Source organism: Eschrichtius robustus, chromosome 9, assembly GCF_028021215.1.
Source record: "Eschrichtius robustus isolate mEscRob2 chromosome 9, mEscRob2.pri, whole genome shotgun sequence".
In the NCBI taxonomy this organism is placed as follows: Eukaryota; Metazoa; Chordata; class Mammalia; order Artiodactyla; family Eschrichtiidae; genus Eschrichtius; species Eschrichtius robustus.
In genome coordinates, this window is record NC_090832.1 from 121890978 (window position 1) to 121909767 (window position 18790).

Consider the following 18790-nt stretch of genomic DNA (forward strand, 5'->3'; position numbering starts at 1 on the left):
TATGGGTGAATCTACATAAAGGTTCTGAAAAAAATCATTTATATGGACTACATCACTTCTCACTTCCAAATAAATATTACTGTACTTAGCAATGTAATCCTCTAGAAGCACAAAGTGAGAGCTTAATTTTGTAAACACATTTTTTGTTCCTATGTTGATTCGAAAATTGCTGATCACTTTTTCTTCAAAAACAAGATAGGAAAAGACGAAGGTATCAAAATCAGATCCATAAGGAGGTAAAGAATACTCAAAGGAGAAAACAATTAACTACTGCTATTGTCCATACACATGAGTAAAACATTTCATTTCAACTTTTATCTAAATGCCTACAGAAAGCCTTTACTATTCTAAATATTAAGAATGCAACTAAAGTGAAATCAGCTTGCTTTCTCCCAAGAGCCAAGTCTTTGATCACAATCCCTTCTGCAAAAGAACTACAGTTTGCTGTATTATGCTACCCATGCTGCCACAGCCCCCTAAATGCCCTGTCATAAGAGGCACTATTCAGGAATGTTCACACATATGAGGTTTATCTAAACATTACTGTTTCGAAATAACAAAGACATACACAAATTATTTTATTAAATAACTCAATTTGGGTTGATAATTTATAAACAGATGTCAGAGACAATTATTGAGATGTATCTAATCTGAATGACTTTTTACCCTGAGAGCTCAGAGGTGGCCATTTCAACACTGGAATCACCGTATGCACTACCTCCCCATTCACCGATTGTCCATGGGATAAATACAGCACTTCTCCCACTATATTCACTTGAGAGGTGGCATGACACAGCACAGAACCAGAGGGCGGGGAAGGAAATGTTACAGTCCTGGCCTTGCCATTTTTAAAAATTTTTAACTGTGGGAAAGTTGTTTAACTTTCCTTTGCCTCAGCGTCCTTAATCTAAACATAATATCGTCCAGACAACTTATTTTGATAAACCAAGATATTATTATAGGTGAAAGCACAAATGCAAAATGCTATTATGGGGCAGAGGTAAGGGTGCATCTATCTACCTTGATGTAGTTTAGTGAAAATTTAATGATTCCATTTTCCTAAATTTCCCTAGATCTACAATAAAATCCAGACTATAGATGCGATAATAGAAATAATTACAATTCTTCTAAAGAACTAGGAACTCTGAAGATTATGTTCTCAGTACCAAAAGGAGTTACTGATATGTAACTGCAGCATACAAAAAAGAAGTGGTAATAAGACAGGTATATTCTGAAAGAGCTAGGGCTAGGAAAAAAGATAAGAGAAAAAAGAAATAAACATGTTAACAAAAATCTCTCTTTAAAGCACGAAAACAAAAAGAAAAGCATAAAAATGAAAGAGGTCAGTGAAGAGACAAAATGAATTTGTTATTTACTCAAGGAGAAAAAAAAGTAAAATTATTCCTATTGTTGACTACTTCATACTTTTGTGATTTCAACCATTAAATTATACACATTTATTCTATGAAATAGAAGAGCAACTGACTTTATTTTAAGGGTTCCAGCATCCCACAGCCAAAAACAAATAGTGCCATCTGCCCCAGTAGAAGATAGATATCTCTTTGAGCCACTGCACAATGGTGAGAACTGAAAAACAAAGAAAAAAAAATTTTTACAAGAAGAGTAACACAGTCCAAATAATAAACCCATCTTTACCATACAAACAGCAACTAACACTAACAGTTAGAGAATACTCAGAATTGACGAAGGTCATGGCTACCATGTTATTTAAAGTCCATGTATGTATAAAGAAAAGAAAAATACTCCTTTTTTCATTTTAGTTGGCTTTATACAATAGATTATAAAAGTGACTTCTTAAAATTTACTTTAAATTATAACCAACGAGGATTTTGCAGAGATTAAAACGACTACCTGTAGTGACGTTATAGATGCACTGTGGCCCTGAAGAACAGCCAAAGGCGCACATGTTCGCAGACACCAGACTCGGATCATTTTATCACAACTTCCAGCTGCTATCATGGTATTCTCATAGTTTACAGCCATGTCTGATATTTCAGCAGCATGGCCTCTTAGAGTAGCTAATAATCTCCCATCATCTGTTGCCCAGATTTTCACAAGACAGTCATCAGAACCCTTAAAATAAAAATGGATATTAATAGAATTAACTCTGTAAATTTTAATTGGAAATCTTAACACAGATTAAAAAAAATCATATCTGTTACATCCACTTCCCAACAATTATAATTTTAAGTACTAAAAAGTGTTAAATACTTGTGTTATGAATTTTCCTCTAAATAAGGCTCTTTATTTTATTAAATTATTCACTTATAAAGAATACTCGTGTGCCCATCATCTAACAGGAAAAGTAGGATGTTAGCAATAGCTAACATTTACCTGTGGTCCCCTACCCACTACCTATATGGTAGCCTCTATATGGAACCTTGTAAAAGAATCTGAACATCTAAAATAACAAAATTATAACTGCAAAACAAATGTAATACACAATAGTGACTAATCCTATCTATGTTAATATAAAAATGAAAGGAAGCTTATTTGAGGCTTTTTCTCCTAAGAAGCCAAAATCTGTAATACATGTGAGTTTCCCATCATTGATCTTCAGCTAAATACATTACATATAAAATCACCCATCAGTTATAAGAAAAAAATTAATTTTATCTGTATGAAGTCAATAAAAATATATATATTACTTGTCTGCTGCAGCAGCATAAGCTCAGGAAGAAAATGTAAAGAATACAGAGTTTCCTATGAATTCCTATATTTACAAATAAACATTTCAACTTCACTTAGCCAAAGCAGCAGTAAGACCTTCTAGACCTTTTTTTTTTTTCTAATTTTCCTTATTCATCCTATAGCTCAAAGTTCACTCTTTTACCAACCTCTCCCTATTTTCCCCTAGTTTTTATATTAAAAAGTTTTAAACACACAAAAAGTAGAGAATATTACCAATAATCTCATATATCCATTCCCCAGATTCAAAATTTATCAAAAGATTGCAAAGGTTGTAGGTTAGAATTCTTTACAATCTTCCAATCTAATTTGTTAAAAAATACACACACACACAATTTTATCTGATATTAGAAAGTACTTAGAGGACCTACAAAAGCAAGTGACGCAGATAAGTATCCACTTCATACTGATGACAGACATGACATATAAATGATCACAAACACAGTATTAACAGAATATGTTAAATGCTGTATCTTAAATCAGACTCTGCCAACACTACCTAGAGCACTCTCAATTAACTACAAAACCAGTTCTGACTGACCTTTGAAGCAAATTAAATGGGTCACCAACCACTGAAGACTAGTAATAAAACTTAACTTTGGTGAATTATTCACATTAAAATCTGGTATTCCCATCACGTTCACTTAATCTCAGGCTCTTCATCTATAAAATAAGGAAGTTAAACTGGATGATCTCCAAGGTTCCCTTCTAAAATTCAGTGATTCATGCATTCATTTATCCATTTGCCTTGTGATTAAATATGTGCCCAACACTGGAGATTCAAGGGTGATGAATAAAGACATAGTATTCCTGTCCTTATGAAGCAAGGCAGAAGAATATAAATGCAAGAACATGTCCTAAGTCCTATACTGTTAATCAGTAGAGATCTAAAAGGAGAGCAGTCTGTTTTTCCTCAAATGTGGAGAGGTAGAATCTGGAAATGAATCCAGAAGCAGTGATGCTTGGAGTAGCAGCTTAAGAGCACAGACTCTAGAGGTCAAGAAAAAAAAATGGTTAAAAGATCAATAAAAGAATTTAAAATTACATCAAAAATGTCTCTCTAACACAAGTCAGTAAAAGAGAAGCAGAAGAACAAAAAAGAGATGGGACAAATAGAAACTATTAGTAAAAAGGCAGAAGTAAATCCAACCGTATCTAGAATTCCATTAAGCGAGAGAATGGGACCTGGTGCAACCTCTTTCTACACGTTTGACCTCGGAAGAGTTGCATGTACCTTCTTTGCCTCATTCTTCTAATCTACACCTACCTCATACGGTTGTCGCAAAAAATAAATGAGTAAATGAAGGCGGAGTGCCTGGCACAGAGTAAAAGCTATATATATACATATTTATATATATATATGGACTATCTACTATTACTGCTTTTGTTGCTGGTAGTATTCTTATTCTAATAATATTCTTATTATTTTAAAAAGAACATATATTCCAGATGGCAACTAGAGAGAAAAGTATGACCAAAGGCATGAAAATGTGAGAAGTTCAGGGAACTGCAAGTAGTCTGTAAGCTAACTTAAAGTGTGAGGTGAAGGCAAGAGGATGAAGTCAGGGAAAAACTGTGAAGGACCTTTCATGGGATACTAAGGAATATGGTATGTAATGGGGATCACTTAAGGTGATCAAGCAGGTGAATATCAGGATCAGATTTGTTTTCCAAAGATCATCTTGGCATCAGTATGAATTAGGCAAGAAAGTAGGAGGCCCGTTGAAAGTTGTTAACTTAGTACAGGCAGGAGAGAATGGTAATATTGTTATTAGAGAAGAGAAGGATTAGAAGAGATGGCTACAATAGGTATTTGGGGGAACAAAAACGATGAGGACTACATCCCTGCCAACTGTGGGAAATGAAGAAGGAGCCTGTGTGTAGACTGTGATTTCCAGAAAGCTGGTCTACAATACCAGCTGGCACAAAGAAGTGCACTAGGTACCTGTTGGACAACCAAAAAAGGCTTTAAAACATTTATTCAACTCTCAGTTTCTCTAAATTCCACAAATTAAGTCAATTTATTCACTTCATTTGCTTACCTTCTAAAAACTAAGGCAGTATTTGCCTCTGACCTACATTCACAATAAAAATAAAATTTTAAGTATGCTAATACAGGCAGAACATGTGAAAAGAGTAAAATCATGTCATCTCATTATTTCTTATGTATCTGAATTAAGAGTCTGCTGTATATCCTACTATAGAAGGTGTATCACATATTTTCCATGTTAACAGAAAAAAAAAAACAAAAAACAAAACCCATACATCTTTTTGACCAAAATGCCAGCAGCTTTTAATGAAAAGGACAGGGGTAACCTGTTATCTAAACTCAGCTTCCAGTGACTTTTCACTAATTAAAATTGAACAAAAAGTCCCACTATATTCCTACTGAGTTTATTAAGTTCACTAATTTAATATTACTTTATAATTCTGCTTTATTTAGACAAGTACTAAAAAACCCCCGCAAAACCAAAAACCAAAACTTTTTTTTGTATTAAAAAAAAACCACTGTACACAGTTCCCCCTATAGTGTGTAGTATCCCAGCTAACCTTTCTTTTCTTCCATTAAATTGCAGGAGAGAAATTTTTCATCGTACTTTCACTCTCTTCACTATCCTCTTCTATGATATAAAGTAGTATACTGTCCCCAACCCTTATCCCTGCTCACAGAACTCCTGGCAGAATTTCAAACAAAACCCTAAAGCATCCTCAGGCAATTTCTATTTCATCATTCATTACTTGTGATCATTCATCTATTTTTATGGAAATGTGAAACTAAATATGATTTGACAAATTCAACTAAGTTCTCTTAAAATGACTATCAGAGATACAAGTATACATAAATAATTGTTTGAAAAGGACTGCAGACAAGAAGAAGAATCAAATTTACTGGGAAAACATTTTTTTTTTTTAATTTTTATTTATTTATTTATGGCTGTGTTGGGTCTTCGTTTCTGTGCGAGGGCTTTATCTAGTTGTGGCAAGCGGGGGCCACTCTTCATCGCGGTGCGCGGGCCTCTCACTGTCGCGGCCTCTCTTGTTGAGGAGCACAGGCTCCAGACGCGCAGGCTCAGTAACTGTGGCTCACCGGCCTAGTCGCTCCATGGCATGTGGGATCCTCCCAGACCAGGGCTCGAACCCGCGTTCCCTGCATTGGCAGGCAGATTCTCAACCACTGCGCCACCAGGGAAGCCCGGAAAACATTTTTTAAAGCACCATAAATGTGTTTAAGTTGAATGTGGAAGGATGAACTAAACTTTGATAAAACTACTCTTTTTAAAAAGACCAAAATGCAGAGAATTTGAACAAATGATCTTTATTTCCAGAGCCTACCTCAAATGTTAGTAAAGTCAATAATAAACCAAAGAGTAGAACATTTTTAGTTTTCAATCAAAACTTTAAAGAGAGTATTGGACATTAAAGCAAAAGTAATGTTATTTAAATGGTGAAAAGAAAGAGATGGACAACACAGGCACAGGGGTCAGCCTTGGTAGGAGGGACACATAGGCTCCTAGGCTGCATGAAGGGGGAAGAGGTATGGTGGAGATAGCAATTTTAAAGCAAGCAGCAGAGAAATTAGATGATTCTAACCTTAGCAAGTAAGACAAATATCTGAAGATCATTTCCTTCAAGTGGAGAAGGGGGAAACAAAGAAGGAACCAAAAAAAGGTGAGCAAAGTTTGAAAATGTGGTGGAATTTTAAGAGCAATAAGAAAAAGGGAAAAAACCTGGAAGCAACGTGAACTTCCTGCTAAAATTAGATAGCATGATTTTAGAAAAAAATCTCAATTGACAAGTTTTTTAAGCAAGGTTCTAATGCCTAGGGGAAAACGAAGTATTCATTTATTTTCAGTAACATCTATAGAGATGTTGCTGCTAGGACTGGGGATTTGGTAAGGTGAGAAAAGTTGGGAGTACGAAGTATAACTGGGAAACTAGAAACAAAAATTAAGCTGGAAAGGTTTTATCTGAGGAAGGTAATAGAAGGTAGGGGTTTTAAATGCCTGTTAGGGAGTTTCAATTTAACCTGGTGAGGAAGCTACTGAAGAATTTTAAGCAGACAAGGCATAGTCACTAATATTTTAACCACGATAAGTTTTAAGAAATACACGAACTGGTGAAAATTGAAGATGCTTTTATGGAATTCACTTTTTAATCAAATTATAATATTAACTAGTGGTTAATGCCAAGCAAATATAAGACAGTAGTGGATCATTAGTTTCACTTTTCAATAATGTAAAATTGTCATAATTACCATGAAAGAGTACTCATTAATATGTTATCATTTGTCTGTTTACATCAAACCTAGTATAAAGATAACAAAAAGAACAAGTAGCTTTAGCTTACATAAATCCCCAAACAAATGAGATATACCAAATTTACATTGCTTTCTCTTAAATGTCAAGACATCTCATCAATGCAAAGATAAAGCCAAGAAAGCTGAAAGAGCACCTTATCTCTATCCTGAATAAACAACAGTGTAGGTATTATTTGTGAAAAGGCTTGATAAAGGGTGGAACTTAAACAAAATTTAGATTTGCCTAAACTTACGAATTTAAAGTACCCTATGAATTTTCTTATTCCACAGCCACACCTAAAGCCACACACACAAAATGATTAAGGCAAGTGCCTTTAAAACTATCAACATACTCTGTAGCTTAGGACAAGAGGAAGGAAACTGAATCAGACATTTACTCTGGAATCATTATTTCTTTAATACTTTTAAGTAGACTGGTGGCACTAATGACATTTCCTTCCAGCGTACAACTAGATCTCTTACACTGCAGATAATTCTCATTTTATGTCTATCTAAAAGAGGTTCCTATTTTGTGAATCCCTTTTGGAAACGCAAAGCTTCTTCAAAATAAAAAGTGTGAGAGGCAAATTTCAGATAAATAAAAACAAACGCTGACATTCTCTATAGTTAAGCCCAGGCAATAAATGTATTGTACACATTTGCTTTTGGTATTCTGGTAAAGGAAGTTTTCGACAGGTCTCTGTGACATGGCTTTCTACTTTGTCATGCACTTGGGTATTAAAATGTTCCTTAAAATCTACAAAAAACGTCCTACTTATTGATATGAAAATTTCATGAAACAACTTCAGACACAGGGCCTTCTTCAATCACTTAAATTCTATGTAAAAACTAAAGCAGGACCTAAGGTCAAATTTAAAGTTTCTGGAAGACAAGTTTTAAAGAGCTTAACTGAACTATTTATGTATATATGTATTCATTTATTTAAACTAAAGCTAGAAGATTAGAGGTAACAACTATGTGAACCATTCAATGATGAAGAAAACTACTCTACAGGATGGAACAGTAAGTGACAAAGAATTGTGGACTTCTGTGAGCAGAAAACCGCACACGTTTGGAAACAGTACAGCAGGCTGATTCTGCTCAGACGACCTTAAAATTAAAAAGTAGATCTGTAAACCTTTCCCTGCTAAAAGAGAAGCATCAATTGAAGAGACCAACCAAAGATTACTACTTTGACACAAAGATAAACTAGGTGATTTTTAATCTTATAGTGTCTTGGAGAATTTGGCAGTCCTTGGCAGAATCAACAAAGAGAATTCTCATTTCTCTCGCTACTGCTGCACAGCTTATGAGTCAGATTTCACCTCTTGATGTCATTAGAACAGACAGAATTAAATGTTAAAAACACCATGTATATGGTTATGCATACTATAATGTCATTTTCTTTTCAGGCTAAAAAGTAGCCTATTCAGGCAGCTAAAAATTGCTTGTAATTTAAATTTAGTTCAATGTTTTTTTCAAGAAGAGGCTATTGATTTTCTTTCTTACCAATCTATCAGACCCCTATTTCATTTCCCTTACAAATTACCCTAAACTTCAGTGTCAATCATTTCAACACACGCCAAATTTTCTCACTCCCTTGTCCACCTAAACCACCAATGACTAAACTTGTATCAATGTAATCATCACTTGCTCTTATCCTGCTCCCAGATGCCAAGTACCATTATGGAAAAGAAGACAAGGACACTAAATCTGCAACACTGCAAATTCATAACTCCTGTTTATTTGGAAGGCTAAGGCTAATCTGCAATCCTTTTCCCCCCATTCATCACTCTTTCCTTATTACCAGGTTTGATCACTCACCTCTAGAACCCAGTCCCACCCCCTAACCAAGACTCTTATCAGATAAAATATTTCACCTTGAAAAGCAGAATCTGTTCATTGTAAACCTAATTATCTATCTTTCTAAATAGTCCAAATAAACTGCTCTTTATCTATTTATTCATTTATCTATCCTCCATAAAGACCACTGTACATCAATTATCTCCTCTCATATCTTCGCTCCTAGTTCCTTACCCTTGACCCAGTTTTTCAAAACTTTACCTTCCTATAAATCACTGTACTCTAGCTCTCCTTTCCATTACTACCAAACTTACTGAATATACAGTATCATCCCTACGCTACCCCCCATGTACTTCTAAAAAGTAATTTTGCATTTCAAATTTACAGAAGTTTCAAGAGCAGTACCAATGTCTTCCATCACTCAGATTCATCAACTATTAACAATTCACTGCATCAGCTCCATCACCACCTTTCTTTCCTTTCTCTCCATATAACACACACACACACACCCGCCCATTAGTGTTTTTCTGCACCATTTAATAGTAGGCTGCAGACTTGACGCCCCGTCACTTCTAAATATCCCAGTGTGCATTCCTCTAAAACAAAGACACACGTCTACCTAAGTTGGGAAATCAATATTGATAAAACTGCCATCCAATCCACAGGCCCCATTCAGATTTTGTCAACTATCCTGACAACGTTCCCTTTTCCTTTTTGGCCTAGGACCCCATACAGCAACATGTTAAATTTTAGTTGTATTGTCATTTCAGTCTCTTCAAGCTGGAGTATTTCCTGAGGCTTTCTCTGTGTTTCATGTCCTCAGAAGTTTATAAAGAATACAGACCTTACATCTATAGGATGACCCTGAACCTCAGTCTGTCTAATGTTCATTAATGACCAGACGCAGATCATACTGTCTTGGTAGGAATCCCACAGACAAGATGCTGTGTTTTCCTCAGTGTACCACTTCAGAGGATACACAATGTCAACCCATCCCACCACTAGTAAAGTTAATAACTTTGTCTTGTTAATGTTTCCCATGTTTCTCCCCTGGAAAGTTGCACTTTTTCCTCTTTTAATTAATTAACTTGGTATCTTGGGGGAACATATACAAGATTATGCTAAGATCTTCAAACCAGCATCTACCAGTCTTAGCCTCCGGCAACGACACACAAATGAATCAACCACCACTATGATAGTTGCCAAACCACCATTCTTTCTAAAATTATCAGTTGGCATTCCACTGTAAATAGGAGTTTTCCCTTCTTTCTCACTTAATTGTTTATTTACTTATTTACATCAGTATAACTCACGGATGCCTACTTTAATCAGGGGTCATAACTCAGTCAAGGTCCTATCCGTCCTCATGGAGCTTATTAGTAAGAAAATACAATAAAAGCTAATTTTAAAAAATAAGAGTTTCAGACAGTGACAGATATTATAAGAAAAATATAGTAAGGTAATGTGATAGACAATGATGGAGTATGAGGAAGGAAGGTAGTCAGGGAAAAGTCTCTAAGAAAGCAGTGTTTGAACAGAGCTGCCAAAAAAGGAATCAGCCACAGGAATATTTTGGAGAAGACAATTCCAGGCAAAGGGAATAGCTAGTACAAAGGCTCTAAGCCATAAATGGGCTTTGCGAGTTTGAAACACAGAAAAAGACCAGTGTAAATGAAGCACAGTAGAAGAAGGGAATTTGTCTTACAGACATTTTTGTATATATCTTCCCTAACAGAAGTTTCTTACAAGAAAGGACATTATTCACTTCTGTATCTCTAACTGACTGGTTCATTCATTCATCTTTTTGTTGTTTGCCTACTGTATGCACCAGATACTCTGTAAAGCACTACAGACCTAAAAAGGTTTAAGAAAAAGGCTTTGTTGTTAGGAAGCTCACAACTTAATAGAGACAGACATCTAAACAAATTCACTGCAACACAGAGGACAATACAATACAATAAAAGTATGTTCAGTGGTAATACACCACATTTGGAAAACAGCCTATTTTTTTAATTGTCAAGTTTTGAAAGATTAATCTATACCGTCTCTAAGTCTTCAATTCCCAATCCTTCCTTTGTGCATTGCAATCTCACTTCTACCCGTAAAACTAAAATAAAACATTTTTTCTTAAGTTCATTAGTAGCCTTGCCAAATCCAAAAGATGCCTTTCAGTTCTAATTTTACTTTAGGTTTTTCTACCTTTCGTGAAATACTAATCCTTTGGCTTTTAAGACACCACTTCTTTTTCTATTTTTCTCCCAGCCTCTTAGGCAGCTCTTTCTCAGTCTTAATTATTGACTCCTCTCCTCTTCTTTAGTTTGCTTTAAAGTTGAAGTTTCAGCCTTTGTACATTACACATATGAGGTAAAAAAATCAATTTTCATATTCAACGATTCCCCAGTTCAATCCTCTAGCCTAGACCTCTCTCCTGAGCTCCCACAACCTGTTGAGCATTTCTATTTGGCAATCTAGGTAAGTATCTCAAATTCAACATGTCCCAACCTTCACAAACTTCTCCACTTAAATCCTTACCACAGTAAGTGACACGACTTTCTAACCAGTCACACAAGTTAAAAAACACGTCATTCCATACTATTCCCTCTCAATTCCTCCCTACATTCAAATGAACCTTTTAAATCCTAGAGAGTCTATTTTTAATCTGTTAATTCCATTCCTACTTCCACTGTGAATCTTTCATGGATCACTGCTAGAACCTTTTCACCAATACCTCCGTATAAAGACTTAGTTTCCATCCATCCTCTACAATAATGCCAAAGAGATCATTAAAAAGATAAATTCTGCTCACTCTTCTGTCTAAATCCATCACTTTTGCTCCATGCCCTCAGGAAAGACATCCCTTCATGTCACAAAAGAATCTTAATGATTTTGTCCTGCAACAACATCTCTAGCTCTTGCTTAGCAGTGGTCCATACTTATTCTTTGCCATGTCCAATAACACACGATTGCATGTTACGTTCTCCCAATGACTGTAAATGCCTTTCCCTAACTCTGGAATACCTAGCTCAGCTGAGGTGTCACTCCTCTAGGAAGTTTCTCTTACCATCTCCTACCACACACTGAACTAGGTACCTCTCTCCTATGGTACACCTCAGCATCTTGTGCTGCCTCTAGCAGGCTTATCACATTGTATCAATATTGTGTGTTGACTCTCTGCGAACTCTCCAGGGACAGATACTATACACTATGTCTGTCATTTCTATATCCTAAGCTTTTAGAACAGTGTCCGCCTCCTAAAAGACTGAAGTTCATTAAAGGAGTGCATAAACTCATAGTCTTTATTATAAATTACTGAATTTATATAAACAGCTTATGGTCTTTTGCCTTAATTTGAAGAGGTACATTTTATGTTTCTGAAAAAAGAGGGGAAATCTTTTTATATGGTCCTCAACATACTTTTATGAGTGAATGGCTTACTACTGAGAGAATTCATTAACTCTGCTTTTCTTTGGTAAATATTATTTGATGCAATGATTCTGAAATCAAGTAAAATAAATTTAGAAAACTAAGAAAGAGAGAGAATTAGGGAGCAGTCTGACTTGGTAATTATGCTACCTTCCTCCCTGGGTTCTTCTCATTATTCTACTGGGAAATGTCCATTACTAAAATATTCTAGTACAAAATACTGGAAAATTTTCCTAACACAGAATTTCACTTATCAATCACAATGATTTCAATCTTGTATAGCATTTATAAATAAGATTTTAGTTAGGTAAGAAAATAAAATGGAAACAATTTATTTAAATCCATCTATAAAATTAAAAGCAGCAAGTGAAACTTAATAACTGCTTCCTGTATATCTTGTTCTATACTAACTGCATGCATCATTTCATGCAATCCCACAAAAATCCTGTGGGATTGGTACTACTATTATCTATTTCCCTCCTTTTTTTAACAGCTGAGAACACTGTAGATTAAAAGGGTGAGGTAATCTTTGTAAGCTGCACTGCTAGGAAGTGGTAAAGCTGTGCGTTGAACTAAGAGCCCCCTAATGCCAAAGCTGATGCTCTTAACCACAGGACTATATACTGCCTCTAGCTGTGCCTCTAGCTGTGCCTCTAGCTGTGCCTACCCAGAAAGGACTCAAAAGTCCCTGGGAATGAGTCCCTTGGAAAAAGCTTTCAAATATACCTAACACTAGAACTTAATAATAAGTGTGCAAGGTCTTCAGATACCAAATACATAAAAAGGAAATATTGAGCTGTCCATTACTGAATTGTTATTCCAATAAATAACAACAGTGTGTCACTCTCTCACAGGAATCTTTCATTGTTCAGTCATAATCTACTATCCTAAAGTCTTATCCTATCAGTTTTCAAGACTGGTTTTCAAAGCATTTGTTAGTGGCTAATGTGTTCCCAGTGGAATAAAATAACATGAATAGTGAACACATATGTACTCTAACTCAAGGTGATAATCACAAAAATACAAAGAAATTTTAAGTAACAGTGATCTCATATCTTTGCATTTCTTGTCACAAGGCAACATTTTGGAATTTGTAACTGCAAATCACCAGTAAAAAATTACAAATGAGACTATAAGTTTGGCACAATTAGCAAATTATATCACATACATAAAAAGCATCAACATTTTTAGACTCTTGGTAAGACCATATAAAATAGTACAGTGATAATTTTCTGTCTTTATTTATGTATCTTCAACTAAAGGAAAACAATCAGAAAATCGCTTCCCTCTTCACATATCATTCAATGCTCTTAAAAGTAGGAATTACATATCTAGAACAAGGGCTGCAATTTTTTTCTGTACAGGGCCAGATAACAATTATCTTAGGCTTTTCAGGCCATACAGTCTCTGTCATAACTACTCAACTCTGCTGTTGTGGTACAAAAGCAACCACTGAGTGTGCCTGTGTTTGAATAAAATTTTATTTGCAAAAAAAAGGTGGCAAGCTGGATTTGACCCACGGGCAGTAGTTTACTAACCCCTGGTTCAGAGTGCCCGCCCAACTCTATGCCTATTACTCTACTAAATTCATGAGCCAGCAACAGTGTATTGTCTCACTGCATTTTTCCCTCAAAAAGTTGTAGGAGATTATATGTCTAATTCAAATCAACACATACACAGTGCCTCATAAAGTACGACAATCAAATGCTTACCATCCCTCTCATTTTCAAAGAAAGAATTCCCACAAGGTACTTTACAGACATCAAAAATTAAGTAAGAAGTTATATATTTTTTATAATCTCAGTGCAACAGCATAACTTAATACTCACCAAAATGAAGTATAAACACAATGTAATGCATCTTTCTCATTCTTTCAATTTATTATTATTTTTGAAAGAATTCTTTTAAACATTAGAGATGCCAAATTTACTTTATGTTTTGAGAGCTAAATTTAAATGATAATATATTGAACTCAAAAAGGCTGTAAGTAATTTTCCATTACCATCTGAGAGCAAATTACTGTTGCAGGTATATCAAGGACTTTAGACAATATAGGGATAACTATTCCCCACTCTAAAAATGATAACCCATCAGAAAATTTTTAAAATTTCAGTTTTATTCTGCTTCATAGAGAACAGCAGAGATAAAAGAGAAGGTGAAAAACAAAAAGAGAAGGTGAAAGGGAGAATACTAATGTAGGAAATAATCTGCAAACGCCTGAAGTGGATTCTAGAACAGGGGAAAAGATATGTATGGAAATCCTTTCCCACACCCTGCCATTTAGCTGTTTTATAGAGGACTGGGTGAACGGGTAAAGGAGAGAAAGGAGACATAAATAAATCTCAGTTTACAAGCATATTTACTTAAAAGAGGAATCTATAATTGTTGTGACTGTATAAAATTCGCAGCTGCTCTCTTCGAAGACAGAGATAGGAATTTCCATGTTAACTTCCATTTCCCATTTAAAATTAGGAATCCTGTGAATGAGTGTATATCTTCAGCAGAGTATTTAATATAAGTAGTATTTAATGGTAAGTACAACCATAATAGTGTAGTAAGTATTACCCTTAGTGGATATAATAGTCAAGGCACCTAAAAATAAATTGAAATATTTCCAAAAGCAATTTTCTCCCTTAAAGCTGAAAAGCTCTGTTTTCTCCATTCAACAAGTTAAAAGAAACAGTAACAAACAAACCTAAGAGACTCTGAACACATGAGATAAACTGAAGAATGAGGTGCTAAGGATAAAAGGTAAAAGGAGAAAATGTTACATATGCTCAGAATTTTTTCTATCACCACTTTAAGGGAAATTTCTTAGACTCCCCTAATTTGCTTAACACACTTTGGGTGAAATGTCCTTGGTTTAGAATTAAAACTACTGTATGACATTTTTAAAAAGGTCACACTGCATATAATGCTGGGAATTACACTTATCCACGAGGATCATAATATAACTGTAACTGTGCTACAACATGTCTTTCAAGAATGTTCCAAACCTGAAGTCCAACTTTAAGTAAAACCTTCTGTTACAGTAAGCTAATTTACCTGAATTTCTAGTTTTTCATTAAAAGAAAAAACAAAGGTTTTATTTCGAAGTTCAACTTTAAGCAATGTTTCTGCAATTCCATATATGAATTAAGATAATACTTTAAAAACTACTTACAGTAAATATCCGTCTGCCAGTTCGATCAAAAGTTACACAGTACACAGACGACAAGTGTCCAAGAATTCTTTTATGCATCTTCATGTGCTGATACACTGCAGTGGGAACCAGTCGCTCAAGCCTGTATTTTCCATTCAGCTTCCTTGAAAACAAAGTATCCGCTACCAAGAAAAGGGGGGGAAATAAGTATAATTCAGAAATTAATTTTCTTAATCATCCTCTTTTATGAATTCACATATTTCAGTTTCTCATATGTTGGTAAAAATAAAGATGCCTTCTAAGGTATACGGCTCCTAGTTAAAAGTCTTCAAAATAGTCAATAAGAGCCCATTATTTCACCTGAAGTAAGTCAGGCACTATCATCTTCACTTTATAAACAAGTAAATTCAGTTAAACGACCCGTCTGAAGTCACAAAGTAAGGCATGAAGCTAGGATTACAACTCAGACTTCTATACTCTCTGGCTAGTGCTCTTTAAAAACCAGAATCACTTTATATGACATTATTTCTTTCAAAGGCCCCTATGAGATAGGTTTTCCTACAAAAGCAGTTAAAACTGGATCCAGTGATTTTTACTTTTCATCAACCAGCAATTCGTTAACACTCTAAATATGACACGCTGAATGATGTTTTTAAAAACTCTGCAACAAATGAAGACAGAGGAATAATCTGTTGCATTATTTAAAAAAAAATAATTAAACTGGGGATCTTGCCAAAGACCTGCATAATGATTCCTTTTCTAGAACCTAGAGCTCTCTTTTTTCACCTCACCCATTTCAACCATCTTTCAAGATATGACTGAAATTTATCTTCTGTCCCAAAGCCTGAGATGCTGACTCCAGCCCAAAATGTTCTTTTCCATCTAAATTACTACTCTACTTATTTTCTATACCAATAATTATAGACAAAGAAGGCACTCAATAAATACATGTTGACTGATCTGCAGGCACATTATTCACCTGTAGATTATCTTTAAATACAAGGCTTTTTTTCTGACTGTGACTGCCATCTACATTGGACAGAATAAACACTAGTTTCTCACTTAAATTTAGTCCCAAAGAAAATTAAATACATGTACAAAGTACTATTTAACCAAGGTTTAGAGCCTACAATTATGCCCTAAAGTTGATGAAATACAAATATCTCAGACGTATCATAAAGAATCTCAGTGCTTATTATTTTATTCACATACAATAAATGTTTGGCTTACACTACATTTGCAAGCAAAAAGGAAAATTTTGGGGACTGGTGAGGAGATACGTAGAAGAATACTTTGCAGGTTCTAAAGTAATAATAATTCAAGGAATAATTACATTATGCTTATATGTTCTTTTACTACATCAATCATTTTATATCCTGATAGAGTACATCTCTTGCTGTTAGCATACAAGTCCTATGATACAATCTATTTCAACATCTGCGATATCTAAGACAAATGTTGAAAGTTGTTAATTAGCATATTTAGGCTTAAACTAGTTATACAATAACAGTGATTCAGTAAGTTTCTAATAAACCCTGATACATTTTTCCTTATGCATAGAAATGGCCTGGTGAAAGACATCCTCCTGTGCTTTGGCTCCAAACTGATTTGGAGCAAAGATCACACAAAACCACAGGCATCAACTGTCCTGCCAAACGAGAACTCAAATGATCTTATCCAAACACTAAGGATCAATGACATCTCACTTATTGTCTGTTTTATAAGAAAATAAGTGATGACATGTAACACAAATGTTGACAGTGCTGCGTTACCAAGACGTAGTTTAATTCCCGCCATACAAAATTTACAAAATTCTCAAAATGTCAAATTTTAAAAAAATATTTAACACTGTTCAGGAATAAAAATGATTGTTGGAGATAACTACAAAATCAAAACCATTATTTTAATGATGATCAGGCACTTTTACATATGTCAGAATTTTTTTAGATGAATTTGTTATAAAGACTATTTACAATTCAGAGTTGATAAAGCAAAAAATACTTCCTTCAAGAGAAAATGTTACTACTCTCTTAAACATAGTTTTTACTGAATCTTTACCTAAACTCGGATTAAATCTTTATTTTCATTTTAAGAATCGACAGAAAAAGAACATCCCTTTCGAAAAGTTACTTTACAGTCAACGTTTCAAGTAAAACTTTTCAGAAACAACATTAAGTGAAATACATTTATAGTTAAAACTATATTCCACGCTACCCTATGTTATATTTGGTTACCAATTAACTACTAGATATCTATACTATGACTGCATCCTAAGGGAAAAGGTACCTAGCAGAGTCCTTGCTCTCACCCAATTTACAAACTTGTACAACAGTACTAAAAGATATGACATATAGTATGCGGAGTTCCCAGGTAATAAGTTGGTGGTTCAAACTTGATACAGGGATTTAGAGAAGAAAATATAAGTGTGGTTCAGTAGTTGAAGTTCAACTGAGGAGACTGGATTTGAAGATGGCCTGACCAGGTCAAACAGGTAGAGAATTTTTATAAACGAAGAGAGGAGGATGTTGTAGGACTCCCATTCAATGAACTCACATTTTCTCTAACTACACCATTTGCATCATGTCTTATCTCCCCTACCAGATCTTAAGTACCTTAAGGACAGAAATTCTGTCTTATTCTTATTCGTATTTCCTACAACTGAGGGTAGAGCCTTTTAAATAAAAAAGTATATAAATGAATCTCAGTTAATAAGAAGAAACACAAGATGGTTCAATTAAATTTACAGTTTTATGGCAGAAAGGCAAATGGCAATCATTTACTTTCAAAAGAAACTCTTAATAGACTAATTGGATTTTTGAGTGAAAAGGAAATATCTCTTGGATTATAGGAACTCCTTAAATTTTATTAAACTAGAACATCAATTTTTAAAACGAGCATGGTTAAACAGATATAAGAGGTCACAAAGGAATAAGTTCTTTATATGACATTATTATACTTTTAACCTTAAATCAAGTAACATGTATGACTTTGGTTTAAAAGTACATTTATTTTCATTAAGTATGGTGATGTGAAATATTGTTAAAATTAAGCCTGCCAAAGCAAATCTCTATCTTCTTCACTTGGCAAATTCTTTCTTACCCTCCAGGGCCAGTTTAAATGTCATCTCCTCTATTAAGGAGTGAATCTTAATTTTAAACTTAAAAATTTTAATTTTAAAAGCGACCTAACTGGTTGCCCTATAGTATCACTCCTGTGTTCAAAACTGCAATGTTCTTCACTTGATTCAGAATAAACACCAAATTCCTTATGCATCAGCCTACCAAGACCCTGCATAATCTTGTCCCCCATTACACCTCTCTGACCCCTTTACTTGGTCTGCTCCAAACATTCTAATCTCCCCCATTCTTCCAACACATCAGGTATGCTCCTGACTTGGGGTCTTTGCGCCGGCTGTT

At 34.7% G+C, this 18790-nt stretch overlaps 1 protein-coding gene across 2 annotated transcripts in view; it reads right to left on the reverse strand.

Moving 5' to 3' along the window:
* The window catches only part of PHIP (pleckstrin homology domain interacting protein), a 122699-nt gene that overhangs the window by 73458 nt on the left and 30451 nt on the right, over positions 1 to 18790 (reverse strand). For both annotated transcript variants that reach the window (XM_068551655.1, XM_068551654.1), the window contains exons 7-9: positions 15396 to 15556; positions 1873 to 2094; positions 1487 to 1587 (exon numbers count right to left, since the gene is read on the reverse strand). In XM_068551655.1, the coding sequence (XP_068407756.1) occupies positions 1487 to 1587; positions 1873 to 2094; positions 15396 to 15556 (484 nt within the window). The remainder of the gene's footprint in view (positions 1 to 1486; positions 1588 to 1872; positions 2095 to 15395; positions 15557 to 18790) is intronic.